The sequence below is a fragment of the Canis lupus genome, chromosome 8, assembly GCF_048164855.1.
Source record: "Canis lupus baileyi chromosome 8, mCanLup2.hap1, whole genome shotgun sequence".
NCBI lineage: Eukaryota > Metazoa > Chordata > Mammalia > Carnivora > Canidae > Canis > Canis lupus.
In genome coordinates, this window is record NC_132845.1 from 65,570,303 (window position 1) to 65,597,296 (window position 26,994).

General features: G+C 48.5%; 1 protein-coding gene and 2 long non-coding RNA genes across 5 annotated transcripts; 2 read left to right on the plus strand and 1 right to left on the minus strand.

Moving 5' to 3' along the window:
- The first annotated feature begins 415 nt into the window (after nt 1–415).
- LOC140638866 (uncharacterized) lies at nt 416–4,216 on the plus strand. Its single transcript, XR_012035829.1, has 2 exons — nt 416–725; nt 2,190–4,216. It is a non-coding gene; the product is annotated as an uncharacterized lncRNA (long non-coding RNA).
- Nucleotides 3,002–25,283, minus strand: LOC140638863 (uncharacterized). Of its 3 annotated transcripts, none has more exons than XR_012035823.1 (7): nt 25,064–25,283; nt 23,913–23,969; nt 23,640–23,784; nt 9,209–9,397; nt 6,819–8,252; nt 5,683–5,809; nt 3,002–4,616 (listed from the first exon to the last, which is right to left on the minus strand). It is a non-coding gene; the product is annotated as an uncharacterized lncRNA (long non-coding RNA). The 3 variants fall into 3 exon arrangements; XR_012035821.1 differs by having other exon boundaries at nt 6,819–8,403; XR_012035822.1 differs by lacking the exon at nt 25,064–25,283 and adding an exon at nt 24,484–24,946 and having other exon boundaries at nt 6,819–8,403.
- LOC140638860 (speedy protein E4-like) lies at nt 6,724–15,808 on the plus strand. Its single transcript, XM_072836925.1, has 7 exons — nt 6,724–7,400; nt 7,903–8,097; nt 8,731–8,789; nt 9,273–9,358; nt 10,902–11,070; nt 11,215–11,313; nt 13,409–15,808. The coding sequence occupies exons 1-6, from the start codon at nt 7,292–7,294 to the stop codon at nt 11,272–11,274; spliced, it is 678 nt and encodes a 225-aa protein (XP_072693026.1). The 5' UTR covers nt 6,724–7,291; the 3' UTR covers nt 11,275–11,313; nt 13,409–15,808.
- Nucleotides 25,284–26,994: the final 1,711 nt, after the last annotated feature.

Sequence of the window (26,994 nt, forward strand, 5' to 3'; positions counted from 1 at the left end):
CCCAGGCCCGCGGGCTCCGGGGCTCGCGCTGGGGGGATCCCGCTCGCGCCTCCGCCCGGCCCGCGCGGACCCGCGCCCGCTGGGTGCCGGCCCGGCCGGACGGCGGACAGCCCCGCGGGTACCGGGGAATCCTCGGCCGCCGGAGGCCGAAGCCTGGGAACCGCGGCGAGCGGTGACCTGCGCACGCACAGGAAGCGAGAGCAGCGCGGCCGCACTGCGCCTGCGCCAACACGCACACAGGCCGAGCTGCACATGCGCACCACGGCGCCGGCGTGCGGCCCGGGTCCTGCGGGAGCCCCCTGGGGGAGCGGCACAAACACCCGGACTCTGTTTCCCGGGAGTCCAAGCGCCCACACGCTAGGGGACGTCTCGAAAGTCTCCACCTCGTCGGGTGGGTAAGAGGCACCGTGCTCAGAGGATTGACCATCCGGACCTACTGCCCGATGTCCCAGTCGTCTTCGCTCCCGTGAGGAATCGAGGAGACGTGTCGCTTCTAGCAGCGGCTGTGCCTGCGTCCTGCATCCCTGGTCCTTTCCTTGCCCTGAGGTCTGTCTGTCGGCTTGGCACGGAGACTTCCACAAGCAGGAGAGGACGGGGAAGGGTGCACGTGTGCACGTCACTGAACTTTGACAAGTTGCACCAACACACTGGGATACGATTACTACTCAGCGAGGACATAAGAGAGGCGCATGGTTTCTCCAAGAAAGGAGAAGGAAATAGAAAAGGTAGCTTGTCCAAGTTGCACAACGAATGCAAAGTACAGACTGTGGAACAACCGGGTTTCACACACACACAAACCCGAACCATATCCCTGGGAATTTGCCCGTCCGACGAATTAAATGTCTGTTAGGTTAAAGTGCCATGTTTTGACGAGGAGGTCCTAAGGACAAGGATTGAGCAGTATTTTGGGGGAGAGATTATATAACGGCGCGCCTGGCCAAGTGCTTCTTCGACGCCGCGGGGTGGTGGAGATTAAAAGGAGAATCTCCCGGTCGCCTGGGTGGCTCAGCAGTTGAGCGTCTGCCTTGGGCTCAGGCGGTGATGCCCAGGTCCAGGGTGGAGTCCCGCATCGGGCTCCCTGCAGGGGGCCTGCTTCTCCCTCTGCCTGCCTCTCTGCCTCTCTCTGTGTCTCTCAGGAGTAAATAAATCTTAAAAAAAAAAACAAAAAACAAAAACCTTCTCCTGCCATCCAGGAAATCCTCTCCACAAATATAGAAAGAAGAGAACGATTGTTATGTTGGTTTAAACGATTTATTTGAGAGAGAGAGGGGGAGAGAGAGGGCGAGAGAGCAGGGGGAGGGGCAGAGGGAGAAGAGGAGAGAATCCCCAGCTGACTCCAGGCTCAGCCAGCAGCCCCACGGAGGGCTTCATTCCACAACCCTGACATCCGGACCTGAGCCCAAACCAAGAGGCAGCTGCTTACCTGGCTAAGCCACCCAGGCCCCCCATCCTACCGTTAAATAACCTTTAAACCAGACTGTGTCGCACATCACAGGCAAACCACTAACAAGTTTGCAAGGAGAACCCGGAGACTTGTCTTTCCTTGTAGCTCAGCCCATAGTTCTCATCCTAAGTGGTAAACCTGTTTCACACCTACAGGACTCGTCAGCACCATTTGCTATGCATTTTTTCATAGTTCATCCTAAATTCACCTGGTAATCGGGGTGCTGGTCCATCCTAGTTGTCTCTGTGTGAAGGAGGAGAAAAAAGTTCTTACCTTTCTCTGTCAAGCAGGTAGTTTACAGCTCATAGCAAGATGCCTAGAGACCATGCTTACCCCCTCCCGGAGACACAGAGGGACACTATCTTCCTTGAGGTTTACAGGTCAAAGAGATGGCTCCCAGGCCCTTAAGAACAACCTTCCTGGGTTGTAATGTGGGCAATACAATTGTTCAGCTTCAAACGATATTTAGATACATATGAGATCAACAGAGGAAGTATTTATATTACAAGTTTACTCAGGTAATGCTTTTATCTTTTTAAAAGATTTCATATTCCTGAGACACACAGAGAGAGGGGAAGAGACATAGGCAACTGGAGAAGCAGGCTGCCTGTAGGGGGCCTGTTGTCGTGTTGTGGGACTCCATCCTAAGACCCCAGGATCACACCTGAGCCAAAGACACCCGCTCAACCAGAGCCACTCAGGTGCCCCACTAACACTCTTATGTTTTTGTGGGGTTTTTTTTAAGATTTTATTCATTTGTTCAAGAGAGACACACAGAGAGAGAGAGAGGCACAGACACAGGCAGAGGAAGAAGCAAGCCCCCGGCAGAGAGCCTGATGCAGGACATGATTCCAGGAGCCCGGGATCACGACCTGAGCCTAAGGCAGATGCTCAACGACCGAACCACCCACGGCCCCCCGCCCGCCGCCCCGCCCCGTAAATCTCTTCTAAAAAGTAACAGTAAGTACTCTTTTATACCAATGAACGGGCACATAACCCATTCCCGATTTCCCTTAGCCGAGCTGCTGCATCAAACTAATCCCTCACAAAGGGTGTGCTTCTCCCGAAGCTGCCGATGGCAGTGGCAGTGTAGCCAGGAGCAGTCTTGCCCAGCTCTTGCTGCTACGAAGTGTGGCTGGTGCCGGAATGCTCACCGAAGGAGTGCTGCAATTGGAGCCAGGCGGTCACACCTCCCCTGGGCCTGAGCCTAGAAGATCTCCAGGCACATCCCTTCCATATCCTTTTCCGTATTCAGCAGGTAAAGGACAGAAGGTGCGCTGAGCACGTCGGTGAAGACAGGCAGAACCCCAGTCCCCTGGGTCCTGGCCTTCAGCCCCTGCTCCCCCCACCACCACCCCAGTGCACTGCCTGGCTCAGCTAAAGACCGGGACACCCTCCCACCTCTCTACTCTGGCTCTCTGCCTGTGAACTCTGGCTGCCGTGCCCCTCCCCGTGAACATCCTACTGCGTTCCTGCAACTGACACACGTTGGGCTGCCCCACAACCTCAGCCCCCTACCTCGGCCTCAATACTCTCTGGGCACTGAAATGGACACTCTTTTTTTTTTTATATTTTTTTTAATTTTTATTTATTTATGATAGTCACAGAGAGAGAAAGAGAGGCAGAGACACAGGCAGAGAGAAGCAGGCTCCATGCACCAGGAGCCGATGTGGGAATCGATCCTGGGTCTCCAGGATCGCGCCCTAGGCCAAAGGCAGGCGCCAAACCGCTGCGCCACCCAGGGATCCCTGAACTGGACACTCTTAAGGCTCACCCTTCACTCCAGATAGCTAAAATCTGTCATTTCATATTTTCATCTATCTCCTCCTTCTAGAAACCTATTTAACCTGGGAGGGCAAATCTTCACCTCGTGTGTCCGTCTGGGCCAGAAGCAGCAGACCTGCATCATTTCATATTGTTTAAAATCTCTTCATTCATTAGTATTTAAAATAAAAAGTTTTCTCTTTCTGTATTTGGAAAAAACACAAATATTTCTCCCAATTTATCATCGAGCTTTATTTATTCTTTCTTTCTTTCTTTCTTTCTTTCTTTCTTTCTTTCTTTCTTTCTTTCTTTCTTTCTTTCTTTTTCTTCCTTTCTTTCTTTCTTTCTTTCTTTCTTTCTTTCTTTCTTTCTTTCTTTCTTCTTTCTTTCTTTCTTTCTTTCATTCATTCATGAGAGATGCACACAGAGAGGCAGAGACACAGGTGGAGGGAGAAGCTGGCTCCCCCAGGGGAGTCCGACGGGGGCCAATCTGGATCTCAGGACCCCAGGACCATGCCCTGGCCAGAAGGCAGAGACCCAACTAAAAAGCCACCCAGGCGACCCAAGTCATTGATCTTTTTAACCTAATGTTTTACTTTATTTTCTGTCATATGGATATTGTTTCTGTGTTCAAATCGTTCACTTCCTCTTCATACTTTTCATCTGTTTAGACACTGTCTTTGAAGAAACCTTTCCCACCCTTAATTTCCTAAGTAGTTGCCTCGGTTTGCTCCCGTTTATTTTTCTCTCTTTAATGCATCAGTTTTATTAAGCTAACTGACACCCATCTTCAAGATTTGTAAATCATTCTTCTCTTGAAGTCTTTCCACCATGTTTTCCAAAATGAACAGTCACCTTGACCAGGAAATGCCAGAGGCTAAGAAAGCTCAAGGTTCTAATCTGTGTGAAAGAACCCATTCTTCTTTGAAGCCTCCCGACATGGACGCGTCTTGCTTTGGGGAAAGGGGCAGCAGAAGTATCAGGAAAGTGACTGTCAAATCTGAATTCCCTCTTCTTCAAAAATACTGTGTGGATCTGCCTACAGGGAAGCTGTAACAAAGTAAGACAAACCAGGCAGCTTTCAGGCTGTCACGACAAACGTACATTCTCTCACTGTTCTGGAGGCTGGGAGTCTGAGATTCAGGTGTGGGCACGACAAAAATACATTCTCTCACTGTTCTGGAGGCTGGGAGTCTGAGATTCAGGTGTGGGCACGACAAAAATACATTCTCTCACTGTTCTGGAGGCTGGGAGTCTGAGATTCAGGTGTGGGCAGGGCTGGTTCCTTCTGAGTGCTGTGGGGGAGGGGCTGTTGCATCCTCCCGCCCTGGCTGGTAGATGTCAGTCTTCTCTCCCTGTGTCATCCCATTCTCTTCTCTGTACTTGGATGTTTGCGTCCAAATTTTCCCTTTAAAAAAAAAAAAAGTTATGCATTCATTTTACAAAGAGAGGACAAGCAAGCCAGGGGAGGGGCAAACGGGGGGGGGGGCAGGGAAAGGGAAAGAGAGAGAGAGAGAGAGAGAGAGGAGAGAGAAGCAGACACCCCTCTCGGGTGTGGAACAGACACCTCTCTGGGGCTTGATGTGGGGCTCAATCTAACAACCTTGAGAGCAGGGCCTGGACCAAAATCGAGTTGGATGCTCAACGAACTGCGCCCCCCAACCCCCCCCTCAATTTTCCCTTCATAAAGGACAGCATGCTACAGACCCCACTTTACCTTGGTTTCTTCCATAAGGACCCCACCACTAAATACAATCACATTCTGAGGTACCAGGGCGTGGTACACATGAATGGGGTGGTGGGGGTGCGAGGGGGCACACAATTGAACCCTAGCATTTGTACACCTGGTCATGTCAAATTGGCTCTCTCACTGCCTTGGTTATGCTGTAAGGGAAGAGCGCTTACACATTATCTTATCTAAGTATTTTAGTTTACAGGTGAAGAAACGGGGGCCTGGAAGAAGGAAGGATTTGCCTAGGGGCACAGGCTGCTTTGTAACAAAACCATATCGTTCCCACCTCCCCACCACCCCCATCTTTTAGCCAGGTATTCTATCTCCTGCTTTATGTCCTCCAGATTGTCTATCCTCAGGAGTCTGGGCAGACAGAGAAGGGGACAGAGTGAATAGGTTACAGGATTTGAATCAAAACAGCTGAAGTGAATCCTGGGGTCCGCTTTGGTCTTTTGGGTTTCACAATCCTTGTTTCCAGAAAACAAATCCTAGTACCCTGCTCTCTCAACGCAGCAAAGAAAAGGAGGACACATTCCTCCTGCAAATGTCTTATAAAGGATAGATCTTTGATTGAAAACAAGATTTGCAAACAAACATGGGCAAATTGGTAAGTAGACACCATTTCAGAACATTTCAAAGAGGCGATAATAACAGACGATACACCTTAACCTGACTTTGGGACCCACCAAGTATATGTCAGCCAGGGTGCAGGGGAGTATAAAAGTCAAAGACTAAGATTTACCTTTAACACTGAGCTTCAGACACCAGATCTTCGAAGTCGGTATCCAGAACCTCTTCCCGTCTCCCCATCCCAGAATTCTGTTCTGTGAGTTAGCACTGCAAGCCGTCTTCCTAGGGTGTCTCTAGGTCTTAAGGGTCACAGAAGGGAAACACAGAAACCATTACTCACTAGAGAATGACAGGCCAGGGTGAGCAGCCCCTGGCTAGCTGTGACTTAGTGGAGAGGGCAGGTGTTGTTGTTGTGTGATTTTTTTTTTTTTCTTGAGTTTTCATTCATTTATTTGAATGAGAGAGAGAGTGAGAGAGAGAACACAGGCAGCGGGGAGAGAGGAAAGCAGGCGCCCCATGAGCAGGGAGCCTGATATGGGGCTTCAATGGGTGCAGACTTCCAGTTTGAGGGAAGATGACCAAGTTCTAGAGACGGAAGTTGCTGATGGCAGCACAACAACGCAAATGTGCTTAAGGCCACTTAATGATACGCTCACCAGTGATTAAAATGCTGTATTTTATGTTGTGTTATTTTATCACCAAAAGAAGGAAAGAGCAAGCAAGACTCAGATGCCCAGGTGAAAAGCAGAGGAAGGAGGTACGAGGTGTGGAAGAAGCTTCCCCTGATACCACAGGACAGCCAGTCAGTTATTTTGTGACTGCATCTGTGCTCCTGGGGGCTTCCCACCTTCTCAATAAAACAGATTCTGCCTCCAATTGGAGGTTTTTCCACTCAGCCTTTGTGGGCACGTCACAGTTTATTCATAGGATACACAAGGAGTAGTGAAATTCCTAGGTCAAGGGTAATACACATGCTCAAAATTTTACATGCAAGCTAGAGCTGATTAACTGCAATCAAGGGGCAGGTTTTGGGTGATCCATGGACTTCTGAAGTCGGGGACAGCATCTGATGTGTGTGGGAGCACACGTACATTTTTCTAGGAGTAGGCTCTCAAAATACCTCTCGGGCTCAGGGACACCGGAGAGTAGAGCATGAACGCTCCCCCAGCACAGAATCCCCAACACAGCATCAGTAAAACAAGTGAGAGAGCTCTGCCAAATTAAGCCACGTAAACTAACTTTTCAATCCAACAAGTCCATGTACCTGGACCTTCCCTACATACTTATTTCACTCTTGTAAGATCTTACCTTCCCTCGTCTGTTTCCTCCCTCTGCTTCCAGACTGCACCGTGAAACAGGAATAGAAGGATGCAGAGAGCCCCGCATCTGCTGGAGAGGAGTAGAGTGATCCAGACACCCCGAGGACAGTTTTGGAGGATGGTTGCAGGCTGGATCGGCGACATGAGATAGCCTTGATCCTGAACTCCAGAAGTGGACCTCGGTCTCGCAGTTGCACGTGTCTTCCTTCAAAATGGCTGCCAGGCTGGAATGGTGCATGACATCAGAGGCTTCTGACCTTCCTGATTGGAAAGACTGGACTCCATGGTTCTTGGCAACGGAGGTGGACAAGAGCATCTTCGCAGAGCATGTCCATACTCCTAGCTTGGCCCCGGCTTAGAGAAGGGATAACAGGGCTTGGGTTCACCCAGAAGCCAGAAGGGGAGTTTGAGAAGAGGAGGGTCTGAGTCTCCTGGGAGGGCACAAAGAGCTTGGGAGAAATCATGGCCAGTTGTCAACCGTCCGCCCAGTCTGAGGGCCAGAGCCCCCAGCCTAGCACATCAGGGTACCCCCCGGAGGCCGTGGTAGATGAAGAAAGCCCAGGACCATCAGGTGAGGAAGCAGGAGGGAGAAGGGACTTGACAGGCTTGACTAGTGAGTACAAATGGGTACAGAAGCCAGGAAGGTGTGTCTGACTAGACTGCACGTGACAGGAGAGATTCAGAAAGCCAGGGGTTGGAGAAGAGAGCACGGGAGCCGGGGACAAGGGTATCGCACTGGAAGGAAAACCCAGGAAGCAAGGAAGGAGGGTTAGGAGATGACATCCAAAGAGGAGATAAAGGAAGACAGGAAATTATCCCATTATCCTCATGGGAGAAATGATCTACGAGGAAGAGTTTTGAGGGCGTGGTGGGGGGTATGAAACAGTGGCAAAGATGAATGGGGGCAAATGCATATGAATGAAGGACAAAGATGAAAGGTGGTTTTGGAGAGGCCAATCATCTATGAGGCCACAGAGAAATGAAGAGGGAGTTTGGGTTTGGGGGTGTGGAAAGCGTGGCTGAATTCCAAAGACAGAAGAAGCTTTGTACTGTAGCCTGGTTTCTTCACTCAGCCCCCTTTGTAGACCCCTGCCCCTTGCCTCAGTCCCGCGGAAGGAAGAGAGACATCGAATCCGATGAGGAGACAGCCCCTGAGGCCAACGACATCTGGGTGGTGGAGACACTGAGTGGCCTCAAGATGAAGCTGAAGAGACAGCGGCTATCTTCAGTGCTCCCTGAGCACCACGAGGCGTTCAACAGGCTGCTCGGTAGGAACAGCACCCTCCAACCTTATTCTTTTTTCCTGAAAACACCAGAAACTTCCAACGGCGACGCTTTTCCAATGGAAAATAATTCTTTGCAGGTCGCTGAGCTCTCTCTCTCCATCCTTGGAGGACTCCATACTGACCCCTCATCGGGGACACTTAAAAATGACAGAGGGATGAGAAAGCTTAGCTGCAGTTGCACTCCTGAGACATCTTAGCGCTTACTGGCCTTTTGAATCTAAGTGCCTTCGGCTGGGTCGGGGCGGGGGCGGGGAGGGGAGGACAGGCCATCTTTGTACCCCGATGCCACTGTGGAATGAGAAAATGACAGCGGATGATGTTATGGTCTCTGCAGTGGCACATCCATGCATGATGAGACAGCATCACTACTTACTTCAGATCCCATCCTGCAGATGCACTGCTGACACCTGCCTCTCTCTCAGTCACCCGACAAGGGGGAGCCGCCAACTTTTCTTGGCCAGTCCATGGTCTTTTCTCCCCTCTGCCCATCAGCCTCACCCTTGGCTACATCCTGAAACTTCCCCAGGGGAGGTACTGTTCTCTTTGCTCTGGAACGTTCCCACAGTAACCCCATTCCAGTTGCCAACTTGACAGACATCTGCCCTCTTTTCACAGAGGATCCTGTCATTAAAAGATTTCTGGCCTGGGACAAAGATCTGAGAGTATCCGACAAGGTATTGTTGTTCTCCACTAAGATAGACTCTTGCTCCAACACCTGTCCTGGGGCAGGGGAAAGCCTCCTCAACCCTCTCTCCAACCTCATGCCTACCAAGACTTCTGGTCGGGGACCTCGTGGCTTTTGCAGAATCCCTGGGACCTGAGCACCAGGTGTGCCCCTCTGGCTGTTGCTACCTTAAGTCCCTTTGCCTCTCTGCTCTTGGGGGGCTTCCTTTGGCTCCAGCTTATCAAAGACCCTCCTGAAGCTGGCTGTCCTAAACACAAGCCCTCAAACCAGCACAACCTCCCGTCCTGGGAGCACCTGAAACTCTTCCCTTGCCTTCCCCAGTTTGTAACCAACTGTCTGACACCAAAGAAGCAGGTTCACCCAACATGTCAAAGAGGCACCACCTGCTCCAGCCTCCTGTCCCCTCACCTCACTGGTCTTCCTCTCCCAGGATGGGACCCTTCTATGACGGCTTTTCTCCTCTTTCCGCCAGTATCTCTTGTCCATGGTCATCGCCTATTTTAGCCGCGCTGGTCTCTTCTCCTGGCAGTACCAGCGAATTCATTTCTTCCTGGCACTGTGAGTATTTCGCCTCATCCATCAGCAGTAGTCAATAACCTGGGAGGAAGGAGGGCAGAAGTGGGACTCTGATCTTTCGGCCCTTTTTTTCAACCTGTTTGTAACTCTTTAAATCTTGCGGGTTTTATTTATTTATTCATTTATCTTTTTTTTTTTGAGCTGTTTAGTCTGTGTATAAAAACAGTAGAATTAGAGTATAGGGGTTTTTTATACTATTATTTGCAAACACAAATGCCCCTAACATCAGCTAAGAGACCCCCTGAAGAGAAGGAAACAAAAACTCTCCAAAGAGGAGTGAAGGAAAGAACAGACGCTGCCTTGCCCCAAGCAACTAGGCTCAAGCAGCAGCCAGTTCTGATCCTTGAGATCTGTCTTCTTCCCATGGCAATACCAAGCATAACTGTCCTCCTCCTCTGCATTCCCAGCACAAATGCCTCAATTCAGCCTCAAGACATAGCACAGATCTGTCGTAAAGGCTCCCGCTGGTGTTTCTTACAAATCCGTCCCAAGCCAGTGGGTGCTATATGCCTGAAGTCTTTCCAAAGCATCGTCTCCTGCTCTGCGCTCCATAACAATCTCATGGGCCAGGGGTGCTAGTGGTCAAGGTCAGAGTTTCCAGCTTAGCTCCAACCCCCTCGTCTCCGTCCAACTTGTGCACCCTCTTCGTGTTTCATCCTTCCAAGGACCCTTCCCTCCGTTTCTGTACTGTGTTTCCTGTCTAGGTGATTTTGCACGTCTCCCTGAAGAAAACGACCTTTCCTCAAGATTGATTCCAACCCCAAAATCTTCAGATGCCCACCTAACCTCCCTGACTTCTGCACCCTAGTAGCACTTCTGTTAAAATTCTAGTCTCATGGGCATTTTGGACCACCGTTATTTCTCATTCACTACCCTCTTCTGCCCCTTTCCCCCCTTCCCCAATCCCATTACACGAGACACCTGTTGAGGCAGGTCTTGTCAAAATATTACCAGGCTCTCAAAAACACTCAGACAATTCCTTACATTTTGCAAATGTTTAAGTTAGGTCGGGTCTACGAGGAGGTAATCAGTATTGCCCTTGACCGTGAGAGAAAGCATTCATTTATTCATTCAACAAAAACTTACAAAGTACATCTGATGTGCCAGGAACCATGAGGCGGTGGGAAGAGAGAAACAAGAAGTGCATGTTGAATTACTGCACCTACATGAACCCAGTCCTATATTAGTCATTTGGGAGGAAAGCCAGGACTACAGAAATACAGCAGGAGCTGTATACATGCCCCTGCTCCACAGGGCGACAGGGGTGTGCACAGACAGGCTGAAGGGAAGGGGGTGGGCTCAGGGATGGGAAAACAGAGCAGCATATGCCCTCAAGCTTCTGGGTGAGTTGTCTTTCTCCTCAAAGCGGGAGAAGTCTCTGCCCAGCCGCGCCTTCTTGATGACTGGGGGGCGCTCTACGACGCTGGGTAGGAAGCCGACTGCATCTTTTCTGGGAAGCTGAGCTCAGGTGGGGGGTCCTTCCTGTCCTGCTCCTCCTGAGCAGCAACCTCATGTCTTTCTCCAGCTACCTGGCCAATGATATGGAAGAGGACAACCAGGCCCCCAAACAAGCCATCTTTTCATTCCTTTATGGGAAGAACCGATCCCAGCGTCCCTTGTTCCACAAACTGCGATTGCAATTCATCCGATCCATGGGCTGGAGGACCAGGGTGTCCAGGGAAGAGTGCGAGGAGGTGGGTGGGCTGTGGGGATTTGGGGTGGGACAATGGAAGGGGGGGGGACGTGGAGGGACATGGGATTCAGGACGAGACTGCAGAGTGGGAGGGAGGGGGAGTCCACCTGGAGGTTGTCTTCTCAGGGATCTCTTTGTCTTCCAGATCCAGGCTTTCGATCCAGATCTGTGGGTGTGGGGGCGAGATCGCACCCTCATACCCTAGAGGGACCATGGAGGCCCGAGGTCATCGGCCTGAGGGGAGGTACGTCTGTGTCCTCACGGGTCCAGGCACCATGACTTATTGTGTATTGAGGAAATCTGAGGAATCCAATTGCTAGACCACGCTCCTCTCCCCTGCCCCACACATGAGCCTTCCCACACACTGTAAAGTCGAGCAGCCACGCAGCCAGACGCTGACTCAGGTCCCAGCCACATGCTCACAACCACACATAGGCATGACCTCAGGGAGATGTGTGGGGGCCAGACTAGGGGAAACCAGTTTGTCACAGAGGCATGGCTGAAATAATTCCATTCACGGCAATGGGGCCCAAATGATAGCTTTCATGAAATGTTGATTTTCTGTGGAAAGTGAGTAAGTTTTCAATTGATTCCATAAATTGTGTATTCACTTTCTTTCTTTCTTTTTTAAGAGTTTATTATCCAGGGCAGCCGCGGTGGCACAGCGGGCCAGCCGCGGTGGCGCAGCGGTTTAGTGTCGCTTGCATCCCGGGGTGTGCTCCTGAAGACCCGGGATCCAGTCCCGCGTCGGGCTCCCTGCGTGGAGCCTGCTTCTCCCTCTGCCTGGGTCTCTGCCTGCCTCTCTCTCTCTGTGCCTCTCATGAATAAATAAGTAAAAATCTTAGGAAAAAAATTTATTTATCTATTCATGAGAGACACAGACACAGAGAAAGAGAGAGAGAGACAGAGAGAGAGACAGAGAGATAGAGGCAGAGACATAGGCAGAGGGAGAAGCAGGCTCCACGCAGGGAGCCTGATGTGGGACTCGACCCCGGGACTCCAGGATCGTGCCCTGGGCCAAAGGCAGGCGCCAAACCGCTGAGCCACCCGGGGATCCCCAGACTTTCTAATTCATTTTTGGCCTTTCATCCCTCACAGGTATCAACCACAGGGACTTATTTACAACAAAGTATATGTCTAACAGTAGGATATTTGATGGAAGAGTCTACCGATCTAGTAATACAAGAGAAATTATGTCTAGTTATGCTTTCATCCAAATTTCCTTTCAAGCACATTGCTTACGGCCAGATTGCCTGTGCATTTTTCATGTTCCCTGCCTGCTTCCGGACCAGTGTCCCATTTTGTTCAATTATACCTTTCCCCTCAGGTTTTTGGTCAAGGAAGTTTGTCAGAAACTTAAGTTTCTTAAACTTAACTTAAGTGAAGCTTAAGAAATAATAGTTTCAGCATGGCTTATTGTGATCGACACATAAACTTATAGATTTGGGTAGAGGATTAAGTAAAGATTGGGTTTAACTCATGTGAACTATAGCTCTGTTAGTCCATTTAGGCTCCTACATCAGAGGACTACAGAGTGGATGGATGGCTTATGAACAACAGACATTTATTTCTCACAATTTGGAGGGGACAAGTCTGCGATCAGAGTGTCAGAACCTTTACTGGGTTGGTCAGACCTTTCCTGGGTTGCAGATTGCCACCTTCTGGCTGTGTCCTCACATGGTGGAAGGGGAGAGCCAGGTCACTGGGGTCTCTTTTATCAGAGCACTAATCCCATTCAAGAGGGCCCCACCCATGCCCTAATCATCCCAGTGGCCCCATCTAGCACCATCACCTTGTGGGTTAGGATCTCAACATATGATTGGGGTGTGCGTGTGGGATACAAACATTCAGACCACATAGCACTGACCAACTTTAGGACTAGGTGTTATGGTTGAACATCGGGATGTAGGGTTAGAATGGGGGATTAGGCATCTGGACTCATGGTTCATGATGTTGATGTGTGAGTGATGTTTGCGGTATGGTGATTAGTTCAGACTCTAAGTAGCACAAAAGGACCAAGGTGAGTGTCCAGTCTAAAGCAACATCCTCTCAAGGTTGTTTGTTTTGGTCCCTGAACAGAATCACCTAGAGCCCTGGCTATAAAGTAGATGACTGGGCCTGTTCTTAGGTACATGAAGAAGTTTTTGGAGCCAGGATCACCAAAGTCCAAAAGTCATACTTGAAAACGAACTGGGGTTTAGAACGAATGATTAGGGATAAAGTGGACTTATAAATTCGTCTCAACTCTGATTACAATGGACTGAGAAGGTGAATAATCTCTATATCTGGAGAGTTGCCTCCTTACAATCTGACGTCCTTCCTCTCTTTCTCAATTGCAGATCCCTGAGCCCCGGGGAGACGCACGTTTTCAGTAGGAAGTCAGGAACACAGCAGTTTCTTTCACAGATAATCTAGAAGAACCCAGGACCTTCCAGAACGAGCTCAATGGAGTTATCGTGTTGTACTCCTAGGAGCTGGGAGTCCATGGAGGAGTCCATGGAGAGACAAAAAGAAACCAGGGTTTTTTCACGTCCATCCCCTCCTGGGCCACCATCAAATATTTCACATTACTTAATTTGAATCTCTGCTGAGGTAGAGGTTGGAGGTCCCATTTTTCATGCACTGGGACAAAGGTGAGGAGGAAATTACCTCAAAAATATAAAATTAGAACCCAAAGGATTGTGACAGCCAAACATACGTCAGGAATTTCAGTTGTTCATTTTGAAAATGTTGCCCTTAGATTATACTTGTTTCTCTAGTTTTTATTTACGTATTTATTTTAAATAGTTCTGAAACAGTCATAGTTTCCAACACATGCTGTTCCAACGTAGTTTTGTGATGAGATTTCAGCTGCTGCATAACTATAACTTTGTTTACATATTCTGGATAGGTTTTGTTTTTATTATACTTATATAATACATCAGTTATACTTATAACCAGACGGGTTAGTTCCCTCATGTTCTTCTAACTGTAAATGTTTGTTTGATAGTCTTCGTTATTAAACTGTGAGAACCAGGTGTCATTTTTTAACTTGCCTTGATGACATGTTTGTATGTTATTTTAGGTTATTAAAGAGGACACTGAAAGGTGTCTCTTGGGGAATCATAATAAAGAGATGTCTTCTTCCCTTCATGATGTTTGTGGTCATCACAATCAGTCTCATCTGTTCACTGTTCAATGATACTGTCGCTTAATGGGGATGTGGTCATTTAGCCACGTTTTTCTTTTCCTTTCCTTTTTTTTTTTAATATTTACGACTATGTGTCAAGAATTTATTTTAGATTAAGGTGGATAGTGCTGATTTCTCTTCAAGAGGACATGGCCTGCATATTCTTCTTCTTTTAAAAAACAAACACTTCAATTAATTAACATATGATGGATTATTGGTTACAAAGGTAGAGGTCAGTGATTTATCAGCCTCATGTAACACCCAGTCCCTCCTTAATGTCCCTCCTGAATGTCCGTCACAGAGTCGTCCTATTCCCCCACTCCCCTCTCTTCCAGCGACCCTCCATTTGTTGCCTATGATTAAGAGTCACTTATGGTTTGTGTCTCTCTCTGATATCGTCTTGTATTTTTTCCTCTCTTCTCCTATGCTCCTCTTCTTTGTTTCTTAAATTCCATGTTTAAGTGAAATCATATGATAATTGTCTTTCGATGATTTTTTTCGCTTAGTGGAATAGCCTCTAGTTCCATCCATGTTGCTGTAAATGGCAAGACTTCACGTTTTGATGGATGAGTAATATTCCATTACAAACACACACACACACACACACACACACACACACACACACACACACACACTACGTCCTCTTGATCCATTCATCTGTTGTAGACATCCGGGCTCTTTCCATAGTTTGGCTCCTGTGGACATTGCTGCTATTGCTGCTATGAACATTGGGGTGCAGATGCCCCTCTGCATCACTATACTTGTGTCTTTGGAGTAAATACCCAGTAGTGCAAATGCCGGGTCATACGGTAGGTCTATTTGGAACTTTCTGGGGAACCTCCAGAGTAGCTACACTAGCTTACGTTACCACCAACAGTGTACAAGGGTCCCCCTTTCTCCACATCCTTGCCAACGTCTATCATTTCCTGACTTGTCAATTTTAGCCACTCTGACTTGTGTGAGGTGGTATCTCAGTGTAGTTTGATTTCTATTCCCCTGATGCCGAGGCATGTGGAGCGTAGTCTCATGTGTCTGTCGGCCATTTGTATGTCCTCTAGGGCGGAATGTCTGTTCATGTCTTCTGCCCATTTGAGTTTTAAAAATATTTTGTTTATTTATTCATGAGGGACACAGAGAGAGAGGGAGAGACACAGGCAGCGGGAGAAGCAGGCTCCTCGCAGGGAGCCTGATGTGGGACTCAATCCCAGGACTCTGGAATCATGACCTGAACCAAAGGCAGGTGCTCAACTGCTGAGCACCTTTTTTTTCTTCTCCCCATTTCTTGTTGGATTATTTGTTCTTTGGGTATTGAGTTTGATAAGTTCTTTATAGATCTTGGATACTAGCCCTTTATCTGATATGTCATTTGCACATATCTTCTCCCATTGTGTTGGGTATCTTTTGGTTTCCTCGACTGTTTCCTTTGCTGGGCAAAAGCTTTCAATATTCATGGAGTCCCAATAGTTCATTTTTGCCGTTGTTTCCCTTGCCTTTGGAGACATGTGTCGTAAGACGTTGCTGCAGCAGACGTCACAGAGTTTGCTGCCTGTGTTCTCCTCTAGCATTTTGATCGACACCTGTCTCATAGTTAGGTCTTTCATCCACTTTGAGTCTATTTCTGTGTATGGTGTGAGGAAATGGTCCACTTTCATTCTTCTGCATGTGGCTGTCCGATTTTCACAGCACCGTTTGTTAAAGAGACTGTCTTTTTTCCACAGGATATTTTTCCTGCCTTGTCGAAGATTAGTTGAAGGTCCATTTCTACATTCTCTATTCTGTTCCATTGATCTATGTGTCTGTTTTTGTGCCAGTACTATGCTGTCATTTGAATATTGCTTTGTAACAGAGCTTGAAGTCTGAAATCGTGATGCCACCAGTTTTTCGTTTTGTTTGTTTGTTTGACACTCCTTTGGCGGCTACTCAGGGTCTTTTCTGGTTCCATACAAATTTTAGGATTATTGGTTCCAACTCCGTGAAATAAGTTGATGATATTTTGACAGGGATTGCACGGAATGTATAGACTGCCCTAGGTAGCACAGATGTCTTAACAACATATGTTCTTACAATCCATGAGCATAGAACGTTTTTCCATTTCTTTGTATCTTCCTCAATTTCTCTCATGAGTGTTCTACAGTTTTCTGAGTACAGATCCTTTGCCTCTTTGGTTAGGTTTATTCCTAGGTATCTGACGGTTTGGGGTGCAATTGGAAACGGGGGAGACTCCTTAATTTCTCTTTCTTCTGTCTCATTCTTAGTGTATAGAAATGCAGCTGGTTTTTGTGCATGGATTTTTATTTCCTGCCACTTTGCTGAATTCCTATACAAGTTCTAGCAATTTTGGGGTAGAATCTTTGGGGCTTTCCATGTAGAGTATCATGGCATCTGCAGAAAGTGCGTTTGACTTCTTCTTTGCGGATTCTGATGCTTTTTACTGCTTTATCTTGTCTGTGGAGGCCCAGACTTCTCGTACTGTGTTGAACAGCAGTGATGAGGGTGGACATACCTTCTGTGTTCCTGACCTTAGGGGAAAAGCTCTCAGGTTTTCCCCATGGAGATGATATTTGCTGTGGGTCTTCCGTAGATGTCAGCCACATTTCTTAACTTTCAAAACTAACTCTCAGTTATTTTTCATGTAGAAAAAACTGAAGACAAGGAGGATCTTCAGCTGGTGTCTTCTTTTGTTTAAAGATTTATTTATTTTGGTGAGAGAGAGGGCAAACACAAGCAGGGGGAGGAGCGGAGGGAGAAGGAAAAACAGACTCCCCACTGAGCAGGGAGCCTGACCTGGGGCTCCATCTCAGGGCCCCGGGATCATGACCTCCACTGAAGGCAGGTGCTTAGCCAACTGAGCCACCCAGGCACCCCCTGAGCTAATGTCTTTAAGTAGGAAACGAGAAGATATTGAGGGAGAAAAGGGGGGAGAAAAGGAAGATAGCGCTATGGGGACCTAGACAGTAATCTGAAATTTACAATGAAGGCAAGGTGACTCGGCAAGATTACGCATTCCAGGAGATGGTCCAAGGCAAGCAGATCCAGGAGTGCAGGGAACACAAGCATTCTGTGTTCAATATTCAATCACAGTAGGCGTCCTTTGCACACCCCCCAATTCCAGTTTTTTGTGGCAGAAGAAAAAAAACAGTGTGTGATGAAATGGTAACAACTGCATAGAAATGACGGCTTTGGAGAACTTTCTGAGAAGCACAATAAGATAAGAGGAGCTAAAGCTGTCAAATAAGATAAGCATGGAGAAGAAAGAGCTAATGACATGAATCCTGCATTTTGGAGAAAACCATCTTGGGCAACGGTAGCAGCAGAGAACACTTTAGTGTCCTCAGGATGCATCATGCTCCTGGCACATACATACATGTGTATCACCAGTCAGGAAGCTCACCCAAGTGTGGTGACCGGAATTTTTACTGAAGTTTCATTATGGGAGTGTGATTAATTCAATCATTGGCCATACGCTGAACTCAATCTCAGGCTCCCTTCCTTCCGCTAGAGATTGGGCTGATATCAAGTGGTTCAAAAGCCCCAACCCTGTTGGTGTTCCTGATATAGCCGGCCCCTATCCTTAGCATCAACTCAGGTTTGGTCCAAGAGGCCTACCAGGATAACAAACACTCCCATCACTTAGGCAATTCCAAAGATTTAGAAGCTCTCTTCCAGGATCCAGGCAGAAGACCCAGACAAATTCTTTCCACAACACATTGGCTATGGTCAGGAGTCTGTCAGAACTCAGGTGGTCAGGGAAGATACAGATTTGAGGACAGATCAATCACAGGAGATACCGGAGAAGTTAAACAGATAAGGATTGAAGTAATGGGGTGCTCACAGGGATTTGGAATAGCCCAGGTGATGCGAGAAATTTAGGATATGAATATAGGTGCACCTATATATCTCTATATAGGAGCACCTAATGACAGTGAGCAACTGAGGAAAGAGAAGCCAAAGGAAAAACCGTGTTTGTGTGTGCGTGTGCGTGCGCACTTGCGCGCGTGTGCTGCGGTGGGGTTGCAACTCTAGTAAATGACATGAGCTGATAGGCATGGAGCGATTTCAGAAAGTGAAACCACCAAGGTCAAAAGGGCAAGGGACATTAAAATCTAATTAGAGCAGCTCTAGAACAGGGACAACATTAAGAAGTGGGACACACAGTTGATGGACTCAGGGTAGCAGAGAGACTAGATTGTGCAGACATGGAAACAAAGAGGAAAAACACTCTGACAGCTTGGAAACAGACACGACTTATGAAACATCTAGGATTTAAAATGTATATTTAGGAAGCTCTAGGCCTCTGTAGGATGGCAGGTGAAGGCAGGTTAGGAAACAGCTCAAATGACCTCAAGGAAATGATGCAAGAAACAAGATGATGGTTCCAAACAATAAAGAAATAGCAAACAGGCGGCAAGAGAACAGATGCGAGAAGACAGTAGAGGAACATGCCTGAAGTACAGGAGATAAACCAGCAAAGCTGCCTTGAAACAAAACCAAGGCACAAACACACACACACACACACACACACACACACACACACACACAAAAGCATTTTTGGACATGAGAGCTGAAAGAATTCATTAGCAACTACAAGAAATGTTCCAGGGCCCCTGGGTGGCTCATTTGTTGATTTCAGCTCAGGTCATGATCTCAGAGGCCTGGGATCAAGCCCCAAGTCCAGCTCTGTACTCAGAGCTCAGTCACCTTGGGAATTCTCTCTCTCCCTCTGCCCCCTCCCTCCACTTGTGCTCTCTCTTTCTCTCAAATAAATAATCCTAACAACCACCAAAAAAAGGGTTCCAAAATCTATAAAAAAGGACTTATCAAACTCAACATCCAAAAAGCAAATAGTCCACTTAAGAAATGGGCAGAAGACACGAAGAGACAGTTTTCCAAAGAAGACACCCAAAGAAGACAGACACATGAAAAGATGCTCAACATCACTCATCACCGGAGAAAGATATCAAAACCACGATGAGATATCAACTAACACCTGTCAGAAACCCCAAATTAAATTAAACATACAAGAAACAACATCCCTCTTGTACTGTTGCTGGCAATGCAAACTGGTGCAGCCATGCTGGAAAACAGTATGGAGGTTCCCCAGAAAGTTAAAAATAGAGCTACCCTAGGATCCACCAATTGCACTACTGGCTAACTATTTACCCAAAGGATGCAAAAATACAGATTCAAGCATTCTGATGTTTATAGTGTTGGGCTGGTGAGACTGGGGACGTCAAAACAGCCCACCCGAGGCCAGCAACCTCCCAATAAAGGCGCCTTGCCGCCCCACCCCCATCTTCCTGCCAAAGCTGCCTTGCTGCCCTACACTATCTTAGCTTACAAAACACAGATCACCCCCCTACCCCACCCCACCCCCGACGCCCACCACCCTGTAACCCTTGCCCCAACCCGAATGCCGCCCTGGCCCCATCTTCCCGCCAAAAACTCTTTATAAACACCCCTGCACTTTGCCTGGGCGCGGCTTCAGGGAGCCACACCAGGGAGCGCTCCCCATTAAAGCACTCTCAAACCTACCACCTGGTTCTGCTGTCTTGAATTGTCTCCGCCCATCATTAAAAGAAAACCTGACGTATATCAGCATTATCAACAACAGCCAAACTATGAAGAGAGTCCAAATGTCCATTGAGTAGTGAATGGATAAAGAAGATGCGGTGTATATACACAACGGAATGCTACTTACTCATCAAAATGAACGGACTCTTGCCATTTGCAATGACATGGATAGAGGTACACTATACTAACCTAAGCAAAGTAAGAGAGAAACAAATACCGTATGATCTCATTCATATGAGGAATTGAAGAAAGCAGATGAACATATGGGAAGAGGGAAAAAGGGAGATAGGGAAACAAACCATAAGACTCTTAAGGATAGAGAATACACTGAGGGTTGATGGAGGGAGCTGATTGCAGGAGGGGCTAGATAGGGGATGAGTATCAAGGAGGGCACTTGTTGTGATGAGCACCGGGTGTCTTATATATGTGATGAATCACTGAATTCTACTCCTGAAACCGATACTGCACTGCATGTTCACTACCTAAAATTTAAATTAAATATTGGAAAAGAAAAAAAAAAAGCCTTAAAGTGTTCAAGGATGTCCTTCAGGCTGAAGGAAAATGACAGGAGATCTAAATCTGGACAGACATAAAACATAAAGAAACCAAGTGCACCAGAAATGGCAACGATGTTATTTTAGTATTCCTTAAAAAATAACGCTTTACCCAAAAATCACAATGTCTTGGGGGATTGATTCTACCTGTGAAAGTAATATCCGGGCAGCCTGGGTGGCTCAGCAGTTTAGCCCCGCCGTCAGTCCAGGGCCTTACCCTGGAGACCCAGGATCCACTCCCGCGTCGGGCTCCCTGCATGGGGCCTGCTTCACCCTCTGCCTGTGTCTCTGCCTTTCTCCCTCTCCCTCTCTCTCTCTCTCTCTCTCTCTCTCTGTGTGTGTGTGTGTGTGTGTGTCTTTCATGAATAAATCAATAATAAGTCTTAAAAAAAGAAGAAAAAAAAAAGTAATATCCAACAACAACATAAGGACCAAGAGGGGAGAAATGGAAATAACCACAGGCTCACTATAGTTGAAGTGAAACAGTACATTACCTGAAGATGAACTGTAAAATATTAAAGCTGCATAACAGAAACCCCAAAACAATAAAAACATAACAGTGTTAGAGCTAAACTCCCCGCAAGAGATGTAAAACAGAATCACAAAAAATACACAATCCATTGAAAGGAAAGAAGTTCACAAAAGAAGAAAAAAGAAACAAAGCCAATGGTACAAAGAGAAAACAAAACCAGACTACAACCCTTACTGGTTATATCGATAGTCAGATTACATGTAAGGTGGTCTAGGCAACCCAATTAATAGGCAGAGACTGTCAGACTGGATTTAAAAACAGCAAGATCCAACTATCTGCACTTGAAGTATAAAGATGGAAATAGGTTGAAAGGAAAAGGGTGAAATCAGATGCCAACACGTCTCAAAAGAAAGCCAGACTGGCTACATGAGACTGTTACAATAATCTTCCACTTCCGGAATTCAATCCATCCATCAATATCCTTGATCTTAGCAGGCATAATCTGAAAACGGACAAGACAGATGACACCCACTCTCAAATGATTCAGGTAAGAAATATACATACAGACACACACACACACACACACACACACAAAGAGAGCTAATAAAGCAAATGTGGGGACAGGTAAAAAAACTGGTGTATCTGGGCAAAGGGAACATGGAAGTTCTCTAAGATCCTTGCGACTGTTGTGTAAGATTGAAGCTTTTTCAAAATAAAATGCTGAATAAAAACGAATGCTATCAAATACACAGAGGATGTTGCAAAAGGACTCAGAAACCCATCTGCAGGGATTCCTCTGGTCAAACACAGAACCACTTGGACATCAAAGAGAGAAACGACTTCAATGTACTGAAATACTTAAAATATGTGTAAACCCATGAGCTCATAATGGTAACAAAATGAATCAAAAAAAAAAAATCCCAGTTGCTTAGGAGCCTACTGGATATTGTGAAAATAATCCTCTCTGTAAGTAACACAGAACTATTTAAAGAGATGTTGTTCTTTAGGAATGTATTCTAGCTGGGAAACAAAGAAATGGTAAAGTAACATACCACCACCTTGTCTCCCCTAAAGAACTGGGGGATCTTGGCAATGAACATCAACCAATGGATGCTAACGTCACAAAAACAAAGGAAGATGGTACGGGCCTCCAGGGGAAAGAGGACGAGAGTCAAGGGCAGCAAAGTCTTGCAAAAGAACTGAACAGAACTGGGTCAACGTCCAGAGCTAACTACCAATTATAGAAGGCATATGGGTAATGACAAAAGTCTTCAAGTTAGAATGACAGCAACGTGGTCCACACAATCCAGACTACCGGAAACACAGGATAAACACAATTTCTTCAAAACATAGATTACAAAGCAGTAACATAAGAGACATACAAGGAAACCATCAGTAAATGATTTAAAAGACTTAGTTAGCCACCTGGAGGGTGGTCTCTGTGTATCCTGATTGAAAAGAACCACCTCAAACACATCCAGAAGATGGCGAAACTTTGAACACCAGATATTATATACTCAGAAAAATAGGTATTGCAGGTTACCCTCACCTACTTTTTCAAACACCCCTGATCAGCTAAAGAGCAAAACTATCTGCAGGTGAACCTTTTTAAAAGCCAAGCAAAGGGAGACTCCACGAAGAAAAGACACGTGGAAGTAATACGTCAGACGAATGATCACGGGAGGTAAGAGCTGGATGATGTCTGATGCATCTGACTGTACTGAGATCACCGCTATTGATTTATTTATTTATTTATTTATTTATTTTTATTATTTGATAGTGAGCAACACAGTGAGAGAGAGAGAGCAAGAGAGTGAGAGCACACACAAATGGGGGGAGGGACAGAGGGAGAAGCAGACCCACAGAGCAGGGAGCCCAACTCAGTGTTCGATCCCAGGACCCGAGCATCATAACCTGAGCCAAAGGCAGACACTTAGCTGCCTGAGTCACCCAGGGGCCCAGGTCACTGCTAATCTGTAGCAATACGTTCCATAGAGGGGTGAGGACAAAATCAAGATGCTAAGAATTGAAATGGGAACGGCAGTGACTGCATATTTACTAGGGAATACCTCGCTGTATTATGTACTGCACAACCCGAACAAGTAGGAATAACAGAAGCCACCTGAAGGATGCGCAGGCCATTACACTCACGACTCAGCTTTTACCCCTGGACAAAACAGTAACAATGAAAATATGTCTCCTTGGATCACGGTATTTTGGTGCCTGGAAAAATTATATGTACCAGGTCCTCGGTTTAGATAAGCAACAAACATGTCATAGGTTGCAATGATTCAATGATCATCATCAGGAAAGCTACCCACAACTACATCAATTTCACAAAGACAGTTTCTCAAGTCCGAAGAAATCTTTAAAACCCACAAGTTACAAAAAATGGTTTCCTCTTACGCTCCATTCAAATCATGTAACGCACGGTACGCTCCTTTTCTGGGACTATCAGGCACCTGACTCACGTATGTAGCCCCACCACATAGGGGTAGCTCCGCACACATGAACTCGACAAAAGACTCTGGGTGTGTGGAGGCTGAGAATATTAGGGCCATTCAAGCTTAACACTGGCACAAGTACAGTCATTGTAGCTTCGGTAGCCGTCTCAGGCCACTGTGACCAGGTACTGAACTCTACCTTCCCCCGGCTACACGAAAAACCACAAAGCACGCCCTTATCGGAATAAGGAAGCAAGAGCTCGTGAGACCTCTTTACTGCAGATTCTCACACCCCCACGCTTTACTGAAAAACCCCACCTTACCCCTAGATCAGCCCATAAAATCCCAGCCGTAACCCACCTCAGGTTCCAAGTCCCTGCTCCGCTGTGTCGGGTGTACTTGGACCCAAGCTCGAGCTTCTCAATAAACCCTCATGTACTTGCATCGGCCTCGGCTCCTTGGCGGTTTTCTCGCATTCGCAATCTTGGGCACAACAGGTGCTGATCTGACAGGGTGAGAAGTGCATGTTACATGATAACGTCTTTTATTTCCATACTCCCATTTTAAAATCTGGACCCATATAAATCTGCTGAAATGCATTACAAAACCAAGCACGGACACAGGAAAACTCACCTGGGATTCATTCATTTTCTGCTGCTCTTGGAAAACCATAGACTGTTAACGGTGGACCTGGGGAAGAAGAAGAAATGATAGAAGTCACTGGTCATCCTGCATAATACCTCCAAAGAAATCTCATTCCCTGTGAACACTCAGAAGAGGCTAAAAATGTGAGAAAAGAGAAAGGTACAAGAGAATTGGGGTCCCTCCCACGGATCACGAGGTGATCAGATGCGTTACTCTTTCTTTTTCTTTTTAAGATTTTATTTGTTTATTCACAAGAGACCCAGAGAGACAGAGAGAGAGAGACAGAGAGAGAGAGAGAGAGAGAGAGAGGCAGAGACACAGGCAGAGGGAGAAGCAGGCTCCATGCAGGGAGCCCGACGTGGGACTCCATCCTGGATCTCCAGGATCACACCCTCCGCCGAAGGACCCGTGAAACCACTGAGCCACCCGGGCTGCCCTAGATGGGTTACTCTTCAATGGTTAATATAAACATCGGCTCATTTTTCAAACCGTTTGCCTTCATTAAACTAACGCTGAAAAAAACCCTCCTCTTCACGGTGCTCTCTCCGTCTTTCCTTACCTCTTCAAATGACTTAAAATCACGTATGCACAGGAACAGAAAACACCAGGTCTCTAAAGCAGGGTAAAGGTGCATCAAGGCGCACTTGTTTTCAAATGCTCTCCCTTCACTGGCTTGTGCGCTAGCTACACCGAAGAACCTTTTGATCACGAAAACTAACAGGGCGGCCAGCACGCGCGCCCAGGAGCTCAGGCCCGAGAGCAAGCCCACCCACGGACCCCGTCGCCCTGGACAAGCCGCCTCCCTTCTCAGGCCCAGGCTCCTCTGTCAACCAGGCAGCCGCAGCCCGGCCCTCCTCGCACACCGGCCCTGCGCTCCACCGGCAGATGCCCCAGGGCACAACGCAGCCGGCTCCGCACACACTCCTGGGCGCTTAGAGACCCGTCTGCAGGCTGGACAGGGCGACGGCGCAGCAAGCGGGGGACGGGGCAAGGGGAGGCGGGAGCCCCTTGCGCCCCCGGGAAGCCGGGACCCCACGAGTCCCGCGTCCCGGGGGAGCGCCCATCCCTCCCCGCCCGCGCGCACTCTGGCCGCCCGGAAGATCCACAACCGCCAGGAGGCCCGCGAGCGCACGACCTACCCCGTCGGGACCCGCCGAGCTGCCCCAAGGCTCGCGAGGGATCCGGGGCGGGGGCTGCTCCTCCTGCGCCTCCCGGGGCCGCCGTTCCCGGGGCGCCGGCTCTGGAACTAGCGCGCAAACTCACTTCGGGCCGACCACCCTCCGGGGCCCCAAACGGCCGCCTGACGCCTCGCCGTCCTGCGGCCGCAAACCGGCCGGACCCGGGCCCCGCCGCCGCCGCCGCCGCCGCCGCCGCCGCCGCCGCCACTCGACCGCCCGGCTCCTCCGGCCCAGGCCCGCGGGCTCCGGGGCTCGCGCTGGGGGGATCCCGCTCGCGCCTCCGCCCGGCCCGCGCGGACCCGCGCCCGCTGGGTGCCGGCCCGGCCGGACGGCGGACAGCCCCGCGGGTACCGGGGAATCCTCGGCCGCCGGAGGCCGAAGCCTGGGAACCGCGGCGAGCGGTGACCTGCGCACGCACAGGAAGCGAGAGCAGCGCGGCCGCACTGCGCCTGCGCCAACACGCACACAGGCCGAGCTGCACATGCGCACCACGGCGCCGGCGTGCGGCCCGGGTCCTGCGGGAGCCCCCTGGGGGAGCGGCACAAACACCCGGACTCTGTTTCCCGGGAGTCCAAGCGCCCACACGCTAGGGGACGTCTCGAAAGTCTCCACCTCCTCGGGTGGGTAAGAGGCACCGTGCTCAGAGGATTGACCATCCGGACCTACTGCCCGATGTCCCAGTCGTCTTCGCTCCCGTGAGGAATCGAGGAGACGTGTCGCTTCTAGCAGCGGCTGTGCCTGCGTCCTGGATCCCTGGTCCTTTCCTTGCCCTGAGGTCTGTCTGTCGGCTTGGCACGGAGACTTCCACAAGCAGGAGAGGACGGGGAAGGGTGCACGTGTGCACGTCACTGAACTTTGACAAGTTGCACCAACACACTGGGATACGATTACTACTCAGCGAGGACATAAGAGAGGCGCATGGTTTCTCCAAGAAAGGAGAAGGAAATAGAAAAGGTAGCTTGTCCAAGTTGCACAACGAATGCAAAGTACAGACTGTGGAACAACCGGGTTTCACACACACACAAACCCGAACCATATCCCTGGGAATTTGCCCGTCCGACGAATTAAATGTCTGTTAGGTTAAAGTGCCATGTTTTGACGAGGAGGTCCTAAGGACAAGGATTGAGCAGTATTTTGGGGGAGAGATTATATAACGGCGCGCCTGGCCAAGTGCTTCTTCGACGCCGCGGGGTGGTGGAGATTAAAAGGAGAATCTCCCGGTCGCCTGGGTGGCTCAGCAGTTGAGCGTCTGCCTTGGGCTCAGGCGGTGATGCCCAGGTCCAGGGTGGAGTCCCGCATCGGGCTCCCTGCAGGGGGCCTGCTTCTCCCTCTGCCTGCCTCTCTGCCTCTCTCTGTGTCTCTCAGGAGTAAATAAATCTTAAAAAAAAAACAAAAAACAAAAAACAAAAACCTTCTCCTGCCATCCAGGAAATCCTCTCCACAAATATAGAAAGAAGAGAACGATTGTTATGTTGGTTTAAACGATTTATTTGAGAGAGAGAGGGGGAGAGAGAGGGCGTGAGAGCAGGGGGAGGGGCAGAGGGAGAAGAGGAGAGAATCCCCAGCTGACTCCAGGCTCAGCCAGCAGCCCCACGGAGGGCTTCATTCCACAACCGTGACATCCGGACCTGAGCCCAAACCAAGAGGCAGCTGCTTACCTGGCTAAGCCACCCAGGCCCCCCATCCTACCGTTAAATAACCTTTAAACCAGACTGTGTCGCACATCACAGGCAAACCACTAACAAGTTTGCAAGGAGAACCCGGAGACTTGTCTTTCCTTGTAGCTCAGCCCATAGTTCTCATCCTAAGTGGTAAACCTGTTTCACACCTACAGGACTCGTCAGCACCATTTGCTATGCATTTTTTCATAGTTCATCCTAAATTCACCTGGT

What these genes read in the sequence shown, in the direction of transcription:
- LOC140638860 (XM_072836925.1), top strand. Translation starts at nt 7,292, where the DNA reads ATGGCCAGTTGTCAACCGTCCGCCCAGTCTGAGGGCCAGAGCCCCCAG. An exon ending in AGAAAGCCCAGGACCATCAG is followed by an intron (nt 7,401 to 7,902) that starts GTGAGGAAGCAG and finishes TTCTTCACTCAG; the next exon opens with CCCCCTTTGTAGACCCCTGC. An exon ending in ATCTGAGAGTATCCGACAAG is followed by an intron (nt 8,790 to 9,272) that starts GTATTGTTGTTC and finishes TCTTTCCGCCAG; the next exon opens with TATCTCTTGTCCATGGTCAT.